Here is a 22,968-nt window from a genome sequence, read left to right on the forward strand (position 1 = left end):
TTACGTTGTCAAAGCAACCATTTCAAAGGCAATGACATTAAAATTTAATTGCACACAGTTGCAATAATTGCCTCCAACCATTATTTCCCCCAGTCTGGTTGCAGCATTAGATATCTAACACAGTGCTCTCAGGGTCAAAAAAATGTCTTTGAGTCTTAGGCAGAAAAGACACTGATTGTTTAACCCTTGTGAGGTCTGAGTCGTTATTGGTAACAGCTCATAGCCCCAAGCCCTAACCCAAGATGTAAGTTTTTTTCAGTTAGAATGATTATTTGTTTGAAAAATGACTTATTCTGATAGCACAGGGTTAGGGTCATCCTCAATGAGGGCTGAGATCTCATAAGGTTAAACTGGTTTTAATAACAGGGTCCGAATAAAATGAGCATTTACGGAACTCATCGTCTAAAAACGCTGATCATATTTTTCCGTGAGTCTGAACACCATCTCGCTTCTATGATGGGCGACAGCTCTGAGAATTCATAAAACATAACATCACATATAATGCAAGGTCTCCTCTAAAACCACAAGCCATTAGCTCCCCGCAACAAAATATCACTTGACTTTGCACTGTACAAATGTCAGATGATGTGTTCGCACATATGCAGACAGTAATTTCACTGTGTGATACTCTGAGGGTTAATGTCTGCCAGCTGGCAGACGCACAGCTCCACTTCTCTTCCTCCGGGGAAGTTCATCGGAGCAGATGCTTGAAGGTCAGTGGATCACCGGGAGATGAGCGAGTGGAGAAATCTGCACTTTTTTCACTTAATCCCTTTCAACACTAAAAGCCACTGCTTGTCTTTTCTTTTGTTATTGTTGAGTTATTCTGCAGCTGGAGTGTAGTACATCAGTTTATGCTGCTGAAAGGGCAAACGTCCTGTCCTTACGCAGCATGTGTGTACATGTAAATGTATACAGATGGATGAGTGAGTGCGTGTCAAACCTACGGACATTCAATACACGGTAGTGTTGGCAGGTGTGTGTATGTTGAGCGTGGAGGAGTGTATTCCTGTTGGTGGAGCAGTGAAGCTATAAGCTGCATACGCTACAGCGGAGCCAACCATCAGGCCTGTCATGTAGGAGACAGTCATAGTATTCCCTGGCGAGAGAGAGCAGAGAGTAACTGTAGAGCTGATCATACTGCCTAATCCGGGGGGAATGCCATTTTTAAATAAAGAATACTGCTCGGCGTGAACAAGTAAGCAAGAAACATGTTAGATAGTGAGTAACAAGTCTAAGAAAGTACATCTTTGCTATCCACTCTTTGATGTTCTTGCATGTTAGCATCTGCAGGGATAGCATGTGCCATTATAACCATCCTAATTTAGCATGCTAATTTAGCAAGCTAACATTAATAGGAGCGCAAGACACCAAGCACAGGTCACTCAGAGGAAAATTATAATAAAATCTATAATTATAATCTAAATGTAACTTTAGTATTTCTTCACAAAATCCCAGCCTGAAAACAATGTCAGACTGCTAGCTAAAAAAAACTCTTGAAATATGCACTACTTTTGAGTGTTAAAGATAAAATTTAAAAAGCATCTCACAGGTAATAATGTTTAATATTATAGCGCACATAACAGTGTTGAGTTTGTTTGATATCTTATATGTAATCCTTCTCTGAAGGCTTAAGCTAACATAAAATTACATCTAATATAGGCTATATTTGCCTTGTTGCTACTAGCTAAGCTAAGCTAGCTGTCAGGCCAAAAAAAACCTCATTCATTCTAAAGAAAGGCAACTTTATTAAGTTGATAAAATAATTAAGTTACAGTTACAGTGCTAAGGTCAGTGTTATGCTGCTAAGAAGAATATAATGATCTAATTTACAACCATTTAATGGTATTCTTATGACATACAACAACTTATATAGCTAAAATTAAGCTAATTGGGTCTAATCAACTGGCTTCAGTTCAATTATTGATGCTTTTTATTTAACAATAAATCAGACAAAAGAAGTCAAAAATCACCTGCAAGCTCCCGCTGTTCAGGCGGCACTTTGCCCGCAGCCTGGATCATCGGTACAGACCCAAAATATCCGTTGGTGACTCCCATGAGGAGAGAAAAGAGACAGGGCCAGGCAGGATGGGATAGGGTGGGTTCATTGGCCGGATACACACACATGACAAACAGAGGGATGAAGACCACCCTCAGGCAAGAGAAGAAGAGCAGACGACCCCCAGACCAGTCATATGGCAGCGCTGCCAGGATCTGAGGGGACAGCAGGAGTGTTTCAGTCAGGCTGTGTATTACACTTTGGAAAAACAAGGAAAAATATTCAAATAATATATGAAATATATGAGCATTTGCAGTTTTGAACTTAAGACCGTTATGTTCAGTAATTCTCCATTGCTTGGAACAATTTCTAAGGAAAGCACTTGTCAGGGAAAATAAATAAGAACAATAACAGTATTAGTGCAAAACAAAGTGAACCGTGAGAGAAATGCAAAAGAAAAATCCTCTTTACACTTTTCCAGTCTCTTATCGTGACATTTTTCTTTCTCTCTCTCTTTTTTATACCTCTAAGCTACCTTAATTTTTCCTTTTTCAATTTAATTCCTCGTCTAATCTCTTTCCCTTTTCATTTGAAGAAAAAACTCAATTTGCCGCGAGGACAAAGCCAAAGCCTACATAACAACTTTCACTAAACCAATGTTGGTGCCTTCAAAGTCAAAATTATGACCCAAGGAAACCAGATAAGTTTCAGAGTGTTCGGATGAAGCCTCCGAGCTATAGTAAGTGCAATTATCCCACAATACACCAGACGTTTTACCAGCCTTACGTTAAATTAATGGGTCGACGACTTTAATGGTTTCAAGAGGTTAACTCTGCCTTTCTGTCTTTCTTGTTCCTTTAATGCTAAGATGCCTGTAAATGGGAATTTAAATCCCAAAATCTCAGTAAGTGTAGCGTGAGAAGGGCAATAGCATTTAATATTGATGTTAAACCAGTGAATTTTATACATTGACAGTAAGTTAATACAGGCCCAGTTCCAAAAATGATGGGATTCACAACAGAACAAACCTAAAACTTAATTTAAAAAGAGCATCTTAGAGAGGCAGACTTTCAGCAATCTGCAAAAAAACTGCATTTTTGGAACAATTTCAGTAATATTCCTCATCATCTGTTATACATATAGATCAAAAGATTCTGATAATTTTGGAGAAATCTCTGTGCACAAGGGACAAGGCTGAAAGACACATCAGACAGCACTGCATTAAAAACTACGGAAGCCTGTTTCCGCCACAAAAAAAAGTATCCATAACTTGAAATTTTGAATTATTTTCTTGAAATTTCGACTTATTAACTCGACATATTGCGTTAGCGCTGCCAATCAGTAATCTACGTGAATGAAGTCATTTCCTTGTTACCCGGAAGCTGAAGCCCTCAGCTACAAATGCTACAGCTAAACTAACAGTATTATAGCCAGTCATGAACGCACAAATTGCTGATTATTTTCTTCACAAATGATGAAATCCTTGTGTTATTAGCTGAATCATGTGGCGTTACTATCAGCAAACGTACTATAAAAAGCCCCAATTTGTTGCGATCCGGTTTTGAGTGCGTATTTCTCTGTGCCGTATCCTTCCAGGTTGCAAGAAAATGACGCCATTCATGTAGATTACTGATTGGCAGAGCTAAATCGAAATGTCGAGTTATTAACTCGAAATTCTGAGAAAAGTAAATTGAAATTTCAAGTTAATAAGTCAAAATTTTGAGCTATATCATATGGATACCCTTTTTTTTGTGGTGGAAACAGGCTTCCATAAAAAACAGACATGACTCTGTCATAGAAATCACTGTGGGCTCAGGAGTGCCTCCAAAAATCACTGTGTGTGACCACACTGTGCTATCCACATATGAAGATACAGCTCCATCGTGCAAAGAAGAAACCATATTCATCCAAAGAACATGGATCATGTTCTTTGGATGAATAAAGAACATGGATCAGCCAAAGGAAAGGCTTTGGATTTTCTTTTTTCATTCACATTTTACACGGTGTCACAAAAGTTTTGGAACTGGGGTTGTTCTCTTCCAAGTTCTCTCCAAAAACTTAAATCCCTGGAATCAAAGGTTAAAAGTCACCACCGTGAAATATATGAATATATGATTCTAATCTCTCCGATTTTATAAAAAGTATCATGTGTGAAGTATTCATGTAAAAGTCACCACCCACAATGTTTAAATTCAAACTTGTGAAGTTAATATATGGCTCACCTTGCCAACAAAGTCCGACATGTTGAAGGTGGCCATGATGAGGATGGGGAGCCATTCACCTAAGGTGGAGTTTCGTATCTCTGACTCCAGCCCGGGAAACAGACAGAGAGTGATGCTGTAGGTCACAGCTATTGACAGCATGTAGGCCCAGATCACGCGGGACACCACGTAACGATGCAAGATCATGTCTGGTTTGAGAACACACACACATGACCGTATTAAAAATTCAAATGATTCACTCGAGCAGTCATTTCATTGAGATCGCTCCTCTACCTAAATAAAAATCACCAGGGGATGCATTTAAATTTCAGATCCATCTGTTGGAGTCAGAGGGTAATTGAGAAGTGATTAGACAAGATTTTGAAAGAGACTACCTCGGAGCCCGGGCCAGCTCCTTCTCATCTTGGCTTTTGGGGCATCAAATCGAACATAGGTACCGCCCGCAATGTCCTCGACGCCTTCCTCCACAGAAGACGCTCCTGTACCACCGTTTCCCTGAAGAGAGACAGACGAGATGTTTACTGTAATCTTCTAAACTGAATAGACACACGAGACTTTATGTTAATGCTTTCAAATCTTAATTGTAACATATCTCTCTCTATATATATATTGATAGACATATATGAATGAAATGAAAAGAATGTAAAATAGTCAGATATATCAAATCATTCAGACATTTATTTCTCTTTACACGTAGTGGGTGTGCAACAGAAAACACGAACATTTAATATCAATGTGCTGAACGACCCTAGCTTCAGGAACTCATCTGTGTTGGATCCAATGACGTATTTAAAAATAATCAGAAGGTTAATCCTTCAACACTGTGGGAAAGATGTCCTAAGGGAGAATTTTCTAGTCAGAACATACTTGTAAAAACTACAAGATTAAGATTGTTATTAAAGATCACTACATTACAACCCCAATGTGAAAAAATCAACACGAAATAGACCCGATAATGACAATGAGTGAAGATGTGGAAAAAAATAAGAGTCACAAAGCAAGAACATTATGTCGCGGGCCCTAAAGCGACAAACTTGTTAGTTTGCAGACTGTGAAAACAACAATCAGAAAGCACTTTTCATGAGATCAGAGCTCCAGCTACTCATATAATTACTTACAGTTTAGGTGGTATCCAAAAAAACTGATTAGAGGGAGAGAGGAAGAAAAAGACTGCTTTCTCTCTAAGTGATCATTTTAGATCTTAGCCGCTGCTTTAAACTTATATTCACGATCGTTTCAAGATTTTTAGAGGTGAGTGAAAACGGTCTTGTAAGTTAATGGGCTACATTTCCCTGTTTCACACTCTCATCTCTGTGTGATGGCAGAAACAAATATGTAAATGAGAACAGCGTTTTGAGGATATTTGCTGTACCACAGAATAAATACAGGGAGTGCAGAATTATTAGGCAAATGAGTATTTTGTCCACATCATCCTCTTCATGCATGTTGTCTTACTCCAAGCTGTATAGGCTTGAAAGCCTACTACCAATTAAGCATATTAGGTGATGTGCATCTCTGTAATGAGAAGGGGTGTGGTCTAATGACATCAACACCCTATATCAGGTGTGCATAATTATTAGGCAACGTCCTTTCCTTTGGCAAAATGGGTCAAAAGAAGGACTTGACAGGCTCAGAAAAGTCAAAAATAGTGAGATATCTTGCAGAGGGATGCAGCAGTCTCAAAATTGCAAAGCTTTGAAGCGTGATCATCGAACAATCAAGCGTTTCATTCAAAATAGTCAACAGGGTCGCAAGAAGCGTGTGGAAAAACCAAGGCGCAAAATAACTGCCCATGAGCTGAGAAAAGTCAAGCGTGCAGCTGCCAAGATGCCACTTGCCACCAGTTTGGCCATATTTCAGAGCTGCAACATCACTGGAGTGCCCAAAAGCACAAGGTGTGCAATACTCAGAGACATGGCCAAGGTAAGAAAGGCTGAAAGACGACCACCACTGAACAAGACACACAAGCTGAAACGTCAAGACTGGGCCAAGAAATATCTCAAGACTGGTTTTTCCAAGGTTTTATGGACTGATGAAATGAGAGTGAGTCTTGATGGGCCAGATGGATGGGCCCGTGGCTGGATCGGTAAAGGGCAGAGAGCTCCAGTCCAACTCAGACGCCAGCAAGGTGGAGGTGGAGTACTGGTTTGGGCTGGTATCATCAAACTCCATCGGGTTGAGGATGGAGTCAAGCTCAACTCCCAGTCCTACTGCCAGTTTCTGGAAGACACCTTCTTCAAGCAGTGGTACAGGAAGAAGTCTGCATCCTTCAAGAAAAACATGATTTCCATGCAGGACAATGCTCCATCACACGCGTCCAAGTACTCCACAGCGTGGCTGGCAAGAAAGGGTATAAAAGAAGAAAAACTAATGACATGGCCTCCTTGTTCACCTGATCTGAACCCCATTGAGAACCTGTGGTCCATCATCAAATGTGAGATTTACAAGGAGGGGAAACAGTACACCTCTCTGAACAGTGTCTGGGAGGCCGTGGTTGCTGCTGCACGCAATGTTGATGGTGAACAGATGAAAACACTGACAGAATCCATGGATGGCAGGCTTTTGAGTGTCCTTGCAAAGAAAGGTGGTCGCTGATTTGTTTTTGTTTTGTTTTTGAATGTCAGAAATGTATATTTGTGAATGTGGAGATGTTATATTGGTTTCACTGGTAAAAATAAATAATTGAAATGGGTATATATTTGTTTTTTGTTAAGTTGCCTAATAATTATGCACAGTAATAGTCACCTGCACACACAGATATCCCACTAAAATAGCTAAAACTAAAAACAAACTAAAAACTACTTCCAAAAACATTCAGCTTTGATATTAATGAGTTTTTTGGGTTCATTGAGAACATGGTTGTTGTTCAATAATAAAATTATTCCTCAAAAATACAACTTGCCTAATAATTCTGCACTCCCTGTATATTACATAAGTGTACAGAAATTAGGCGAGCAGCATAGAGGTGGTGATGTTAGCTGCATTAGCTGCAAGATGCAAACTTTGTTTTGGAGGTTTTGGAGTTTTATGTTTGCAGGTGATATAGTTTTGGAGTTAAAGTAAGCAAACGGTGACTCCACAAAAGAGCAAAAACCCAGCTGGTTATTATATTAGGAATGCAGATCCATTCTGCAGGTGTGGGCAGTACTTATCATCTTTTGAAGTCACAGCCTCCCTCGTATACTCATCCTTATCTTTGGGATAAAAAAAAAGGGTCCTTTGTCCTCAAAAACACTAAAACATGTGATTCTGTCCCCTTTTAATTCCCTATGCTAGAAAATACTGAACTGTATTCATTTTTAAACATAGTTCTGAGTGGGAAAATTAAGACTTTGTTGCTCATTTCTGAAAACTTTTTTAAAGCATTTGAAGGTTCTTTAAGGAAACACTAGAGGTAGCCATCACACAATAAATAAACACATTCACTTTTACTGCTTTGACCTTTACATGTTTTAGTTTTTTTCATTAGTAATGGCTTCTGGGATACATGACATCCCCTTTTTATGACAGTGACTATTAGAGAGGATGGCTGTGACCGGCTGAAGGTTGACTTAATGATGTCCACCACCACCACCACACACAGACATCTTTTCGGGTATGGGCACATCCCTTTATGCTGAGGTCTTTCCAAATACACACTAATTCACTGAGCCAGGTGACTGCACGTACACACACACACACACACACACACACACACACACACACACAGATAGATCCATTAGTTGATTAGAGGGGCTGCCGGGCCAGAAGGCACTCCTATTCTTGATTATCGCATAATAGGAAGAGCTGCATTCATTTCCCATGGCAACCAGAACAAAGAACTGCCAGAATCAACCCCAGACACACACACGTGCACATACACACACACACACGTGCACACACACACACAGAGCTGTAAAACACCGCGGGACGTCCATCACACACTTGTATGTAATGGCGCACATACAAATATGAACACGCACACATTAAGCGATGATAGCCTCAGGTGCAGTTTCTTCCTTTGAAGGCTCTGAATGCACACACAGACACACACACAGACACACACACAGACACACACACAGAGCAGGATGAGCAGTACTAGCTTCATGTCTTCAGGCTACAAAATGCTGCTCAAAGCACAGCTACAAAGTGGGTTTCAATTCAAAGTCGTTTTCTTTCCCTCTTTTCCTCTCGTTGTCATGGCCGGTGTCCTGCTCTCTTTCCCTTCTCTTCCTTTAATTTGTTTTGTCTTATATTTTCTCTACAATTTTTATGAGCTCTTCCCCACTCTCTGCACTGCCTCTCTCACTTGTCTCGCATTAGTAGCTTCCCGTAAACTTTTTTTTCTCTCTCAGCATCGTGACTCTCTTTCTCTCTGGGTTCAAAGGAGGCGTCGTCAACTCTCCGTCTTTCTCCTGCACCACTCCCTATATTCCTCAGCCCTAAAGAACAACTTCCAATATCTTTTGCTCTTCCTCTCTTTTAGCATCTTTCTGACCAGCAGCCAAGAAACAGCTCATAGCTACTAAGTGATTGCATTTTTAAGCACAACCAGCCCTCAATACTTGTGTGCGTGCTCGCTCTGGATGACATTACAGTTTAGAGGCCTGGCATTTCCTCCCTGTCTGAGTCCAGAAACTATTTGTCATTACAATATTTATAAATGATTTAATGAATAAAACATGTAGCGGAAGCTTTAATGAGGGAGCCTGTTGGTCTGTGTAGAGTCAGTATCCTAATCTAACTTGAAAAGCAACGTGAGAAAAATATCAAAGACGCTGAAGATACAACGCTGACTGCAAAATATCAAGTCCAAGCACTTTAGCAGTTCACTGTATAGTGTATGGCATATTTATGACTTTTGGTACCAAATGCACTACAGGAGATATGCATAGCTTTCTTGTCATTTCTTCAAGTAGTCTTCAGGAATAGTTCTCCAGGCTTTCATTCAAAGCTCTTCTTTGGATGTTTGCTGCCTTTTATTCTGTTCTCTGTCAAGATGATCCCACACTGCTTCAATAATGCTGAAGTCTGGGCTCTGGAGAGGCCAATCCATGACCGAAGTTCCACTGTGTGTCCTTCTAGCCAGCTATGCTTTTACTGCATTGGCAGTGTGTTTGGGATCATGCTGAAAAATGAAGCCAATCAGATGCTTTTCAGTTGTTACTGCATATCGAATTAAAATCTGATGGTATTTTTCTGCATTCATAATTCCATCAGTTTTAAAAACACCAACAACACTGACTGAAATGCAGCTCCAAGCCATGACAGAGCCTCCACCGTGTTTTACAGATGGCTGTAGATACTGTTGTACCTCTCCTGACCTTTTCCAAACATACTGATGAACAGTTAAACCAGAAATGTCAAAACTGGATTCATCACTCCATCAGACATGTTCCCGCCTATTTTCAGTACAGTACAGTCTTTCTTCTTTCCCTTCTTGAGAGCCATCCTTCCACCATCTTTAGTGAACAGTAGATGGATCGACTAAAGGGCCAGATACATCTCTCTGATCGTATGTCAGGTCTTTGCTGGATTTCTTTTTCTTATTTCTTAAGACCATGACTTTCAAATACTCTTCATCTGCTGTAGATACTTGTTTAGTTCTTTTGTTTGCTACTTACAATTTCATTCATTTTTTAAGAATATGCTGCACAGCATGCTGAGATATAAGTTTTCTACTGATAGTGCTTTGGGAACGTTAGTGTAAAACATTTTCTGCCTGTTAAACTCTGTTATCTTTGACACTTTTCATAGATTTAGCTCAAGAAATGGGAAGAAATTTTGTGTCTTTGTCACAGCTGTTAACGGTACACCTAAGACAACACTGATCCATCTGCTAAGTTAGCTTATTAATGTTTGAATGATTCATAGGTTAGTGTTAATGGCATAATAAACAAAAAACACTCCTTTGAAATGATCGGCTACTAGGACTGTAATATAAAAGAGTGAAAACCAGCCAATATCTAAAGGCAATAGTTTAAGAGCACTTTAAACACTTTAAAGAAAGCCTGGCTCTTTGCGATATATAGTATATATGTTAAGATGTGTGTTCTGTGCCAGAGTAATTGAGCCTGCTGCTGGCATGGCTAACAATACTTAGTATTCGCCGTGAACAGACATAAAACACATGTGAGTCAATAAGCTGTCCATAAACTTACAAATCTTACTTCCTCTGCAGTGACATCGTGGTGAACCCTGTACCCGGTCCCGTTGTCTCTCGGATCGTGACAATTGCCCGGACCTTTACCCTGGGCGTGGCTGGTGTAATACCGGACAAATCGTGAGCGGCGGACCAGCAGGTGAAGCAGGAAGCACAGCATTTCCATGCTGATGGAGACGAGGAAGAAGATCAGCGTGTTCTTCTTGTCATCTTTGATCAGCAGCTTGGTGAAGATGCGGGACAGCGAGATGATCACCCCCGCCGTACCTGAGGAGGGTACGTAAATGATGAAGGAGATGAAGAAGGTGAGGAGGATGACAAAGTCTGGCAGCAAGAGCTAACGAAAACGTGTGTGCTAATCGTTGAGTGTACTTACTCTCTCCAGTCATTACCCCCTGTGTGTACCTCTTGGGCAGCATCCCCATGTAACCATAGAAACTGGACTGCTGCACTGAAGAGGGAGGAGGGAGGCAGTTATCAGTGTAAATAGAGGCCCAACAGTCAACATTGTAACAACACGATTTATTTAGAGGGGAACTTAATGAACCACCACACACCACTTGAGAGAAGCTGCTCTGACCCTCAGACCTCCACTAATTAAACTGATATTACAGCAGGCAGAAACTGAGTTCTCACTGACAAACACAGAGGAAAACGACTATGTATTAAAGTCGGCAGCACCTGAAGACCAAAACCTCTATTGGGTTTAGGACAGGGATAGCTCAGTAGGTAGAGTGGTTGCCCCATGATCGGAAGGTCGGGGGTTCGATTCCCCTTAACAGCTACCCTGAGGTACCCCTGAGCAAGGTACCGTCCCTACACACTGCTCCCCGGGCGCCCAATGGCTGCCCACTGCTTCACTGAGTGAATGGGTTAAATGCAGAGAGCAATTTCCCCACGGGGCTCAATAAAGTACAATAATGTACAATAATAATGTTTGTGTTTATCCCAACAGGGGGAGCTCTGACACATATTTAGTTATAATTTATTATCCTTTTAATAAAAGCAATTGTCCTCATAGCTCTATATTGTTTTCCACAAACTCATGAGGGAACTGTCTGGTTATTAAGGAGCTAAATGTTCCACTTTTTCTGCCTTCTTTTACAGGCTGAATCGGTGATGTACAGGCTTTAGCAGAGTGTTGTTGTCTGCTAGCTGCCTGCAGACAAAACTGTACATTGTCTGTAAGCTTTTTGCTACGAGCCACACTTTTCACATAGTCATATACAACCAGCAGCTCCAGGACTAAACCCAATGCAGGTCCTCTAATCTCCACTTGAGGCACAATTGAGACAATTTCAGAGTCCCTGAAATCAACCTCATTAAGGTGATTGTGTTGTTAGCGCCTTTTGGAGGGTTTTTTTAATGGAATTATTAGAGATGGACCTATCCGATATTACGTATCGGTATCGGTCCGATACTGACCTAAATTACTGGATCGGATATCGGAGAAAAATAAAAAAATGTAATCCGATCCATTAAATATCACGAAAGCACCTCACAAAACTTGCAACACGCCGTAACTCACCTCAGAACGTTAGCACGTCGGAGCAGTATGCATCACGTGATAGAGCAGCTGTGGCATGCGGGACCTGTCGGTGGTCTGGATAGCATGTGGAGCTTCGCTAGCAACCTGGCATTTCATCTCCGACAAAGTTATCCCGAGAGAAGTAAAGCAAGTGTGTAAGTCCATCTCTAAATGTTTGTAAAGCATTCCTGCGTTAAGCTTAACAAGCGACTGCCTCTCCTGCTGCTACTTCAATCATGAAACTGCTTAATGATCAGCTGATCGGCTTTTCTGTCGCGAGTCCCTGTCTCTAGTTTGCTTTTGGCCCACTTTGCACCAGAAAGAGGAAACCAGCGGCTGAACAACAGCAGCACGTTTAAGCTTGATCAGCTGTTGTTAGAATGTATTTAATATTACTTTCTACACCAGGATCTTTTTCTACGTAGCTGACGGCTGGTAACTGTGCAGGGGCGGATCTAGCAAAGTTTAGCCAGGGGGGCCGATAGGGCATTAACAGGGAAAAGGGGGCACAAAGACATACTTTTCTTTCTTATTCTCATTTAAAATGTCTAGCTTTTAATAAATAATTATCTGACACCCAAAGTTTTAATCTGATGTAAAAGGAATAGAAGTCCATTACTGTATATAGTAACTATTAAGTCTAATATATATACCCTTGTAAGCTATAGTACTTTTTCCTTTGGGAAGGTACCATCTGTGCAGTCTGCAATTCTGTTGAAGAAAGATGTTGAATCTATTTAATATTTCTTGAAAAATAATTGATTTCTGTGCATTTTTTTTCACACTGCATCAAATTAAGGTTGATTACGTCGATTAAGCATCATGAGGTGGAGCGTGAGGGGTGGTTCCCTATTTTTTATTTATTTTTGTTGTTGCTGGGAGTTGGAACCCTATTAGTTAGGTTGCTTAATATTTATGCTAAGTACTCTTTAAAATACCAGAATAGGGAGGATGGTGTAGGTTTAAGTTTATTAGATTGATCAGTAGGGCTGCTCAATTAATCGAATTTTAATCACGATTACGATCTGGGCTTTCAACGATCATTAAAAATGACTGAGCCGATTATTAGCCCCTCCCTCATTTATCCGCGACACCTTAAAGGCCGGTCCGTGAAAATATTGTCGGGCATAAACCGGTCCGTGGCGCAAAAAAGGTTGGAGACCGCTGATTAAGAGGACCCGAGGGAAGCTCGGAAAGCTAAGCAGAAGTTATTTGGAGAGGAGAGTGACTGCCGTTGGTTGAAAAGAGTTTAAAAAAAAAAAAAAAACTTCAGTGGTGTTGCACACTATTTTATATTATTTTTTTAAAGTCATTGTTAACCCTTTAAAGCCGGTCAGAGCAGCACGCTCCGTTTTGTGTAACTATTTTTAAATCCCTGTAGAACCTGAACCGTGTAAGCTAGCGCAATAATTTGTTTTGCATATGAAACCGGAGGAGTTGTACTTACATTTTATGCCATCAGCTTGTCCTCAGTCACGGTTTCGTTCCACATATAGCTTTGCAAAAATTGCATAAAAAGCGCTTGCAGGAACAAAAACATAATATTCCAGAAACACGCTTTGCCGATCCTATCAGCTGTTCGTAACACTTCCCACAGTGAAATGATGCACATGCTGTTTTCTTTGCAAATTTGCATCATAGGATTGTTTTTTGTTTTTCCTGCAGTATATAAAAATTGCTGTATCTCCAAAATAAAACTATGAAGACACTCAAAATAAATTTCTTGTGGTGGGAAACTATTTTTTGCAACTTTATTGTATTTAAAGTTTTGAGGGATAAACCTCTTAAACTTCTCCAAGTAGAAATATATGTAAACAAAACAAAAGCGATTTTCAATTTTTTTTGTAGTTTATTGCACTTTTTTGCAATTTATGTAATTACTATGCACTTAATGCATACATATTATTAAAATATGGGCTATAACAGTTGTATTGATGTATAGCAACTTGAAATGCTCCCACAAATGGCACTACAGCATGTAAAAAAAATAAATAAAAATAATATAAGCTCTGGTGGACTTGGTTCTATAGTAGGTCTTAAAGGGTTAAATAAATATCGTCAAATAATCGTGATCTCAATTTCAGTGAAAATAATCGTGATTATCATTTTTGCCATAATCGAGCAGCCCTATTGATCAGTATTGCTGAACTATGAAATTTTTTTTTTTGCATACAGGTATAACAGAATAGCTTTAGTGTAGTTGTTGTTTTAAACTTGAGTATGAACTTATACAAAATGCAGCAAGATATTTAAAAAACAGTTTTGTTGATTAAAAAACATTATATCGGATTCATATCGGTATCGGCAGATATCCAAATTTATGATATCGGTATCGGTATCGGACATAAAAAAGTGGTATCGTGCCATCTCTAGGAATTATCAGGCAGCCCTCCAAATACGTTTGTGCAACAGTTATGGCGATTCAAATTCTAGTATTTGAATTGCTTTAGGTAACAGTAGTCTGTTACCTAAAGCTATTATTACACATGTGTTTGTGTTGCATCGGTATATTTCAAAAATGTAGCTTGCTAACCAAGCTAATTTGTGCCATCTGATATCTGAGCTGTGCACCCTTCATCCACAAATGGTCTTTAATGGTTAAAAAAACTCACATGAGAGCCATCATTTACATACAGCCTGGACAGTAAAACTAGCTAACATCTCTATAGCCTGGGACAGAAAAAGAGAGTATTTGTCTCGAAAGCTAATTTCTCCCTTCATTAAAAAAATCTGCAGCGGTGAATTTTTAAACATTTTTCAAAGATGTTAAGCCTTAAAGCTTATAAGCATTGTTACTGCGTTGATTTACACGGGAGACAAGACACAGGTGGCTGTAATAGCGGCTAATGATTGCTAGGCTTTTGAAAGGCTAGCAAACATTTCTCAAAGGCTGCTAGTTTCAGTTAAGTCCGAAATTACATGCAGCCTGTTTGTGGCAATTGTGTGTGATAAACTGATAAACTGGCATGTAGATGGAAAAATTTTTGCCATCTACATACATAGAAATTCATATTAAGTGCTCATTGCACAGCCAGAACCCAATGGATATGAAACTGAAATTCTGAAATTTCTCCACAAAAAGTGACATAATTGCTGCGTCTCTGTAATTTAACTGCAAAATGCAAGAAGTGCTTGACCACCTCGATTTTATATAGACTACAACCAGAATGCAACCAGGTGCCAGGTAGCTGAGCCGAGTTCCCTACTGCAAAGAGCCACATCGCAGACAAGTTGCGCTAATTGGTGCAGATGGACTGATTGTAACATGTTGGCAATCTGTCTTTCTAGCCTTTCATCCAATTATAGTTCATCTAGTTCCAAAAAGTCAAGGCTGCAAGGATGTAGTCAAGAGTGGCTCTTCTGCCTTTTAAGTGTAGTCTGTCATTCAGTTCGTTTAACCATTATTAGGGTAAAAGAACATCAAAGTACCTGTACATCCAAAGGCCACCACTCCCACTGATACCAGGTTGATGACATAAGCCTGCTTGGTGGTGAACTTTTCCAGCCAAACATCGAACACGCTGACAAAGATCAGGGGCCCCAAAGCTAAGATGTAACCTGCAGAGAGAGTGACAGGCTGAGTCAGTGATCCAGGTAATGTTGTGACTGCAGGACTGAACACATATTTGATAAGAGTGAGGAAACTATATGTGAGGCAGTTCATTAACTCTTTAACCTGGGGATATGCTCTCAAGCTGACGTCAAACTTCAAAAGACCTTTAACCAAAAATACAAGCACAGCTATTTTAAGCAGCAGAGGCTATTGCGGTGAAACCCCGTTCTGAAATTTAGCATGTATGTGCAGTGATCTCAAACTTCCGGGGAACATGCATATTTAAAGAACTTTTTATCATGATTTTTTTAAGGGTGAGCTTGAAGGGCTTTAATATTTCTAGGTTCATCTCCAATATCACAGTTTGAGAATAATTTCTGCAAAGATTAATATTTTCGGCCACATCTCTCCAGTATCTCCAGCTAAGACTTTAACAAACATGATTTTAAATCAGCCTCTATGTGCTCGCCTGTTACCGAACAGCTTATTCAAAGAGCATAGCAAATCACCTTTAATGATGTTTTTGAAATATGAAAGCAATCTGAGGAAGATGCAGATGAATCCTGAAACCGCTTCTTGTCAATTCACAGTTTTCGGCAAAAGCCAAAAACGGATCTCCTGTGGTGTTTATGAATAAAGACCACAAGAGATCCATGGAAAAGTGGATTTTTATTTATCTTTATAACATTTTCCCATTTTTGCACACTCTGATAAGCTTTGAGCTTCCTGCTGTTTTTTGACAGTTGTTACTACTGCTGGAAGTAGTGCACCGTTTTATGTGTCCACACGTGAAGGACAGCTTGTAAGGTTAGGCTTAAGAATTAAAAATACAACTGATTTTAACCAGCAGTGAAGTTTTTGGCTTTATGCTTCATGTGTGTGGGAGTAAAATATGATTTTTGACTCATTAAAATGAAATATAAATCTTGGCATATCTTGACCAGCACTTCACTTTCAGCATGCTATAAGGCAGAAATTATACACCAAAGCCATTAAGACAACATGAAGAAGCTTAACTAGGATTACAAAATGATCAAAGACCATAATAAGAGTTATGCTCCATTACCAACCACAAGCCAAGTCTTGTGTCATTCTTGTGCAAATTCTCCACAAGGTCAGACGTGCAACGCTCAGAGAAACTTCATCTTGGACTCTACAGGCCTCAGCCAGCACGTCAAATGTTAATGTTCATCACAGTACAGTGTATGGCTCTTTCAAAAGGTTTGAAGTGAAAGCCTCGTCTCTCTAAAAGAAACATGACAGCACAGATTTGCAAAGATAGAACTGAAAAAAAAAAAGACTTCTGGAACAATGGTCTTCTCAGTCCAAAGGACAGAGTGAAGATGTTTGGCTATAAAACACTATTTGTCAAAAACCAAACACAGCACATCAGCGCAAACAGCTCATACCAACTTCCAAGCACGGTGGGTGACGTTGGATGATTTGGGCCCTGCAGCCACTGAGTTGACCATGAAATCCTCAGCTCATTCTCACTCCGGAGGCATAACATCCTGATGATTTGTTACATCTGGCAGCGTTCCTGAGGAACGTGGAAGGCGACCTTCGGCGTTCTTAAGGTAGCGCCGGGTTATGGGTGAAATACAGTAGAATGACGATCCCGTGGTAAAACATGTTCCAGCCATGTATTCCAGCCTTAACCATAACCTTATACCTAACCTTAACCAGCACTTTAATGACGTGAAATAGTGTTTTCCAAAGTGATTTGAGGAAAATGAACGAATATGTGTGGATTAATTCCAAACAGTTCTCATATTTCCTTATTTTTCCGATCTCGTCATTTAGGAACGTGTTGGGTGCCCGGAAGCGTAACATGTTGACGATTTGTCACCTAAAATATTGAGCCTCGGGAGAGAGAACGTGTTTAAATTCTCCAGAGTATTCTAGAGTCATATGTGAGGCCATCTGTCTGACAGCTTGGCCCAGGCTGGTCTTTCAACAGGACCATGATTGCAAGAACATCAGCAAACCTACAACAGAATGGCTGAAAAAGAAAAAAATCAAAGTGTTGCAATAGCCCAGGCTCAACCTGACTGAAATGCTGTGCATAAACAAATGCCCACAAGGTGCACTGACATTTTTGCAATACGATAATGTGAGAGACTGAAGTCATACAGAAAACAGCTTCTTCAATTATTGCTATCAAATGTGGTTCTCCAAGCTGCTGAATCATAGGGTGCACACACTCTACCGTTCATTTTGCCTTAGTGTTTGTAAAATAAAGTGGCATGGTGTAAAAATATATCTGAGGTTATATTTAAATAGTCTGAAGGCCAAGATGATTTTTTTACACCCTGATCTGTGAAAGAATTGAAAGGGAATGTGCTTTCTTTTTCATGACTGTAGTTCTCAGTGAAGCTCCCCTGTGGGTAGATCTCTTCGGGACTGTGTGGTCCCAAAGTATTTAATAAGTAACAGGGTAAGTTTTAATGGAACAGTTTTTAATTTTCCACTCGATCTGTGCTCTTGGCGCCTCTCTGACTTACCCACAGTGATCCTGGTGTGCATGCTGAGTCGCTCCACCAGCACATTGTTGAGGATGACGGCCAACAAAGCCACTAAGATGTACGTCAGACTCATGTCAAACACTATCGATGTCCCTGAAACACAAGGGAGAGATGTGACAGCGTAGCCTCGAGCCGTAACCGCAAACGTGACTTTGTGCACACTCATCCATATTTATACCTTTAAACTTCTGATGCAGGTAATCCACATCTGTGATGAAGCTGTTGTAGGGAAGCAGGAAACCCACTCCAGCCAGTAGCATTGCAAAGTAGATGCCATGGTAACGGTCGTCAGGGATCGGTTCCTCAAAGTCTGAGCAGCAAAATGGGAGTCATAGGTTAGAGAATTAAAGCAGCATGAAATCAGACGGCGGGATATGATTAACATCTGAATTAGTACTGAAGCCAGAACACTCTGTCTTCAGAGAAGCTAATCAGGAGGAAGAAAGGTGCAGCGGCAGCAGGAACGCCTCTGTTCCACTTGATGGAGCAGCTGATGGTGGAGCAGACTGTTGCGCTTGTGTTAGTGAAAGATTAATCATGGGGATCTCAGATCATGGTCTAGCTGTCGAAATAGCTTCAGTTAAAACTCGTACATTTCTGTTTTGCAGCCGGATCGGTTACATGGAGAAAGTGTGATGTGCAGGTTTTTTATATAACTGTTCTTAATCCTTTCCTAATCCCGTAAGCCTAATATTAATGGCCCAAATCATTCATCATGAGAATTTAGGCTTTACTGCAGACTGAGTGGGAAAATGTCCTTCTCACTGACTCATGTCACTACTTTATTACTATAGAAACAAAAAATTTTTTTACTGATACATCTGTTGATACAAATGGATTTTCACCCTTTTAGAATTAATTTGGCCGCTGAAAATAAAAATCAATGTACACCTTCATAAAACCTGTTGTCCTCTGCTCAGAAACACAGTTGTTGTGCAGCTGCAGAACTGAAATAGCATCTTAAGGTTAACTCATTCTCGGAGGCTGCTTTGCCACATCTCCATCTTTTATTTTCTTCTAGGAGAAGGCAGACTCTGTGGAGATTGCATCCCCTGTCTGTTTTGTTGCATACTGAAATATGAAGACTGGCAGCTTCAGGAAAGAAAGGGAAGCAGGAAAAAAGAGCAAAATATAAGTAAGAAACACATGAAGAGAGCAGGGAAAAAGGCTTCTGCCTGCAAGGCCGTCATTATGCGTCACTGGTCACTTATGACCTGATTAACATGGCCTTTGTGTAACCCGTGTAACCAGGCAACACAGCAGTTTTTTGTTATCAAGACCGCCGTCTGTGTCTAACATGCACTGCCCATACAAATCTTCAAGACGGTTATTAAATCCATTCTGACTTATTATTTACAAAAATTTAAAGGCCCTTTGATGGACTGGCAACCTGTCCAGGGTGCACCTCACCTCCTGCCCAAACACAGCTGGGAAAACCAATCGGTTTTCTACATTTGGAAGAACTTATCCAGAGGTTAAGTGGGCTGGAATAATCTAGCAGCACGGCCATGTTTAACCTTTGATTTAAAAAATCTGATGTCACTTTCAACATTGTTCATTTTTGAAATAAAGTTTGCATATTAGTTATCTGTTGTGGTAGCTGTTGGTATAGAAGCTTAGCTGAAGTTTGATAGTCTCATTGTTAGAAATGGTAAAAAGGGGAGGGGGAAGAGATTTAAAGCTTAATATAACTAAAAATTTTATTTCAGATTTTTTAAAACATTTTTTTTCTGGTTAGCTGCTGTTGTAAAGTGTATTTGACAATAAATCAAATGACAATACAGCGCTGTGAAAAAGTCTTGAGCCACTTCTCAATTCTGCTTCTAAAGAGCCAGACTTTCTAGAAAGTTCTTCAGACTTTCTGAAGAACTTTAATAGTCTTGTCTCTCTCTCTTTTTTTTTCTTTTTCTTTGTTTTACATTGGCTACCTTTTTACTCACTTTCAGTCCGGTATTGGCTCTTTTCAGAGGAACATTCAAATATAAAAAGGCACCTAACTTAAGGGATGAACCACTGTAGTGTAATCCACGTAACAGACAAAGAAGAAGAACAGCAAAGAATCAACTTTAAATTGTATCTTCAGCCACTTTGTTGCAAAAACCTTTGTTAAAATTCCTTTAGTATAATCTATAAAAAATCCCACAGACAACACAGTTTGACAGGAATAACTTAGTATTTTTGTACCATTGAGGTGATTCCCAAAAAGGTGTTAACTGAAAACGGCTCATTAGTATGTAGAGATGAGGTCATTAGAGAAGTACAACAGTGGGTGTGTACAGCCATCTGTAAAACATGGTGGAGGCTCTGTCATGGTTTGGGGCTGAATTTCAGCCAATGTTGTTGGAGATCTTGTCAAAATTGATGGAATTATGAACACAGGAAAGTATCATCACAGTTAGATACACCGAGCAATACATCGGGCAACAGCTTCATTTTTCAGCTTGACAATGATCCCAAACACACTGCCAAACAGCAAAAGCATACCTAGATAGAAAAACACACAGTGGAACACTATTAGTCATGGATTGGCCTCCCCAGAACCCAGACCTCAACATTATTGAAGCAGTGTGGGATCATCTTGACAGAGAACAGAACAAAAGGCAGCAACATCCAAAGAAGAGTTTGTGTCCTTCAAGAAGCCTGGAGAACTATTCCTGAAGACTACTTAAAGAAATGACAAGAAAGCTGCCTAAGAGAGATCAGACTGTGCTGAAGAATAAAGGTGGTCGTACCAAATCTTGACTTTCAAGCTGATTAGAATTATACAAACTCTGTTTTGTATTATATACTGTATTTACATGTATGTTTGCATGTTTCAATAAATCTCTGCACCCATTTTCCTAATTAAATATAAAGAAATTATGAGTGACTCAAGGCTTCTGCACAGTGTTGTGTTTTGTTGTTAAACAAACGACAATAAAAAACACTGCAGTTTAAACCAGAACAAAGTTGATTTGGATAGATGCAGTGAAGGTGAGTTATCCACACTCACTGACAGCTCGGGTTCGCAGTCATGCAGTTTGAGTCTCTCCACCTCTCTCTTGTCAAATCCCACATAATGTTGTGGCGTATGTGCTTGTTTCAGGTCAAATCAACACGGGTGAGCAGATTACAGCCCGTCCACACAGATACAATTTCAGCAGGTCTTAAAAGATAAGACAGTTTGGGTAGTTAATCTGCGGTATCAGTAGCAGTGTTATAAAAGATCTTGGGATTCTTCGATCTATACAACTGTGCAAACTCTGAAAACTTCCAGCTGAAAAACCTATAACCTATAAGCATCTTTTTCACTGCTTCTTACAATCTCAAATATATTTTAAAAACATCCAGAGCAGAGGTTTACTGCCCTCTGAATACATATCTAACAGTTAATCAGTAAATATGTAAACAGCACATGTAAATGCTATTCTGTCTAAATTCTTTATATATAGAATATAATGTGAAAGTGTGGTAAACAATGAAGAAGGTGCATTTTAAATTTTCTGGTGGAAAATCATTGGCAAACACTTTTCTCTCTGTCCACGTATCTAAACACTTTGTTCCTGGTGTTTAGGAGTAGAAGGATATTAATGTGCCTTTTTTCACTTTGACAAATTGCTGTTTGTTGGTACACCTACCCCTTTCCTTCCTTCCATGTTCCTCGCCTCTCTCTTTATAAATAGTAGATTACACACACTCATGCACAGATAGAACAAAAACTCCCTCACCGGGCTCGGACAAAGCCAGCACTCCTCGCTCCGGGGCGTCTTTACTGATCTCCTCCTCCTCCAGCTGGTATGAATCGAAGCTGTAGCTCTGCACAATGCCGCTCTCTCTTCCCTCTCTCCAGCCCTCTCTCCAAACAGATCTTCCTCCATCCCTCCACACGTCCCTCTCCTCGGGTGTCTGGGCCGGCGTGGGCCTGCGGCGCTCCGCGCCCACCGAACCCATTCCTGCACTTGACGTACGCTCGCGAAGAAACACGCACTGTGGTTGATTAGACAAGCTGTGCGCTCTCGTGAGCGTGCATGCTAGACGCAATCACAGAGGCACGCCCTGGAAGAGATGCAGGAGACCTTCCGATGATGGAGGATCTGCAGGGCATGAAAGAACAGGAAACAGAAATAAATATAAGAAAAGACAGAAGAAGACTAGAAAAAACGCAAGCTGTGCTTTCCGGAAAATAACAAAACTCAAGGTTAGACAGCAAAAGAAATGTGGCCCCCCTGTTTGTGTATGTGTGTCGGTGTGAGAAGCATATTAACAGAGAGAAACAGAATGACAAAGGATGCATGAATGAGTGACAGACAAGGTGAGCATAAATGCATCTCTGCATTCAGTAAAGAGGCGCCGAGAGAGCTGAAGCTGTGCAGTGTAGAAGAGAGGAAGAGGTCCAAGTGGAAATCAATTAGCTGACTAACAGAAATATCCGTCATCTGCAATTCAAGTCATTGATTACTAGTTTGCATTTTTGCAGCTTTACAATTCAACAGAGAAGCCCACTGTATTCTTTCACCTGTTGAATCGTTTTCTCTACAAAGATCAGAAAACAGAGCACGATGCTCATCACAGTTGCAGCATGCAATACCAAAAACACCTCAACACTCGCTTGGAATCTCTTGTTGTCACCACTACCCTGATTTTTATTTGTAGCCAACAGTCCAAATCTAGTCAGTTTGCAGGCTTATAAATGAGATAAGCACTGACCTTTGCTACCGAGCAATTATTGAGAAACTTGATTAGCAGTCAGAACACACGCCAATAAATTCTCTGCACTATGACTGAAAGTGTAGCCTGCTGAGGAGCGGAGGAACCCCTGCTCACTTTTAAATGTAAGTTAGTCCCTTCTGTCATCAGAGCAGCTGAGCTGCGGTTCAATACGTGTTTGCATTTACTTCAGTCAACATTGTTACAAGCTGGATCAATATTAATGGCCGCTGATGTTGTTCCATACTGGCGTAGAAAGAGAGCACAAAAGCGCTTCTATTCTGCGCACCTGGCTGGATTGTGCAAACACAAG

General features: G+C 40.3%; 1 protein-coding gene across 1 annotated transcript; it reads right to left on the minus strand.

Annotated features, from left to right (window-relative positions):
• Positions 1–953: 953 nt before the first annotated feature.
• On the minus strand, positions 954–21,926 carry slc29a4a (solute carrier family 29 member 4a). The gene is made up of 10 exons (XM_085352214.1): positions 21,677–21,926; positions 18,148–18,279; positions 17,949–18,062; positions 15,321–15,449; positions 10,740–10,814; positions 10,362–10,630; positions 4,596–4,716; positions 4,222–4,409; positions 1,974–2,214; positions 954–1,099 (listed from the first exon to the last, which is right to left on the minus strand). Exons 1-10 carry the CDS (start codon positions 21,897–21,899, stop codon positions 954–956), a joined length of 1,638 nt encoding a protein of 545 aa, XP_085208340.1. The 5' UTR covers positions 21,900–21,926.
• Between the last annotated feature and the right edge of the window lie 1,042 nt (positions 21,927–22,968).

This window comes from Diplotaxodon limnothrissa, linkage group LG4, assembly GCF_057381915.1.
Source record: "Diplotaxodon limnothrissa isolate DT_005_m linkage group LG4, D_limnothrissa_male_GT1.1, whole genome shotgun sequence".
NCBI classification, from domain to species: domain Eukaryota; kingdom Metazoa; phylum Chordata; class Actinopteri; order Cichliformes; family Cichlidae; genus Diplotaxodon; species Diplotaxodon limnothrissa.

What these genes read in the sequence shown, in the direction of transcription:
- slc29a4a (XM_085352214.1), bottom strand. Translation starts at nt 21,899, where the DNA reads ATGGGTTCGGTGGGCGCGGAGCGCCGCAGGCCCACGCCGGCCCAGACA. An exon ending in GCTGGCTTTGTCCGAGCCCG is followed by an intron (nt 18,280 to 21,676) that starts GTGAGGGAGTTT and finishes TTTGCTGCTCAG; the next exon opens with ACTTTGAGGAACCGATCCCT. An exon ending in GGTGGCCTTTGGATGTACAG is followed by an intron (nt 10,815 to 15,320) that starts GTACTTTGATGT and finishes CTCCCTCTTCAG; the next exon opens with TGCAGCAGTCCAGTTTCTAT.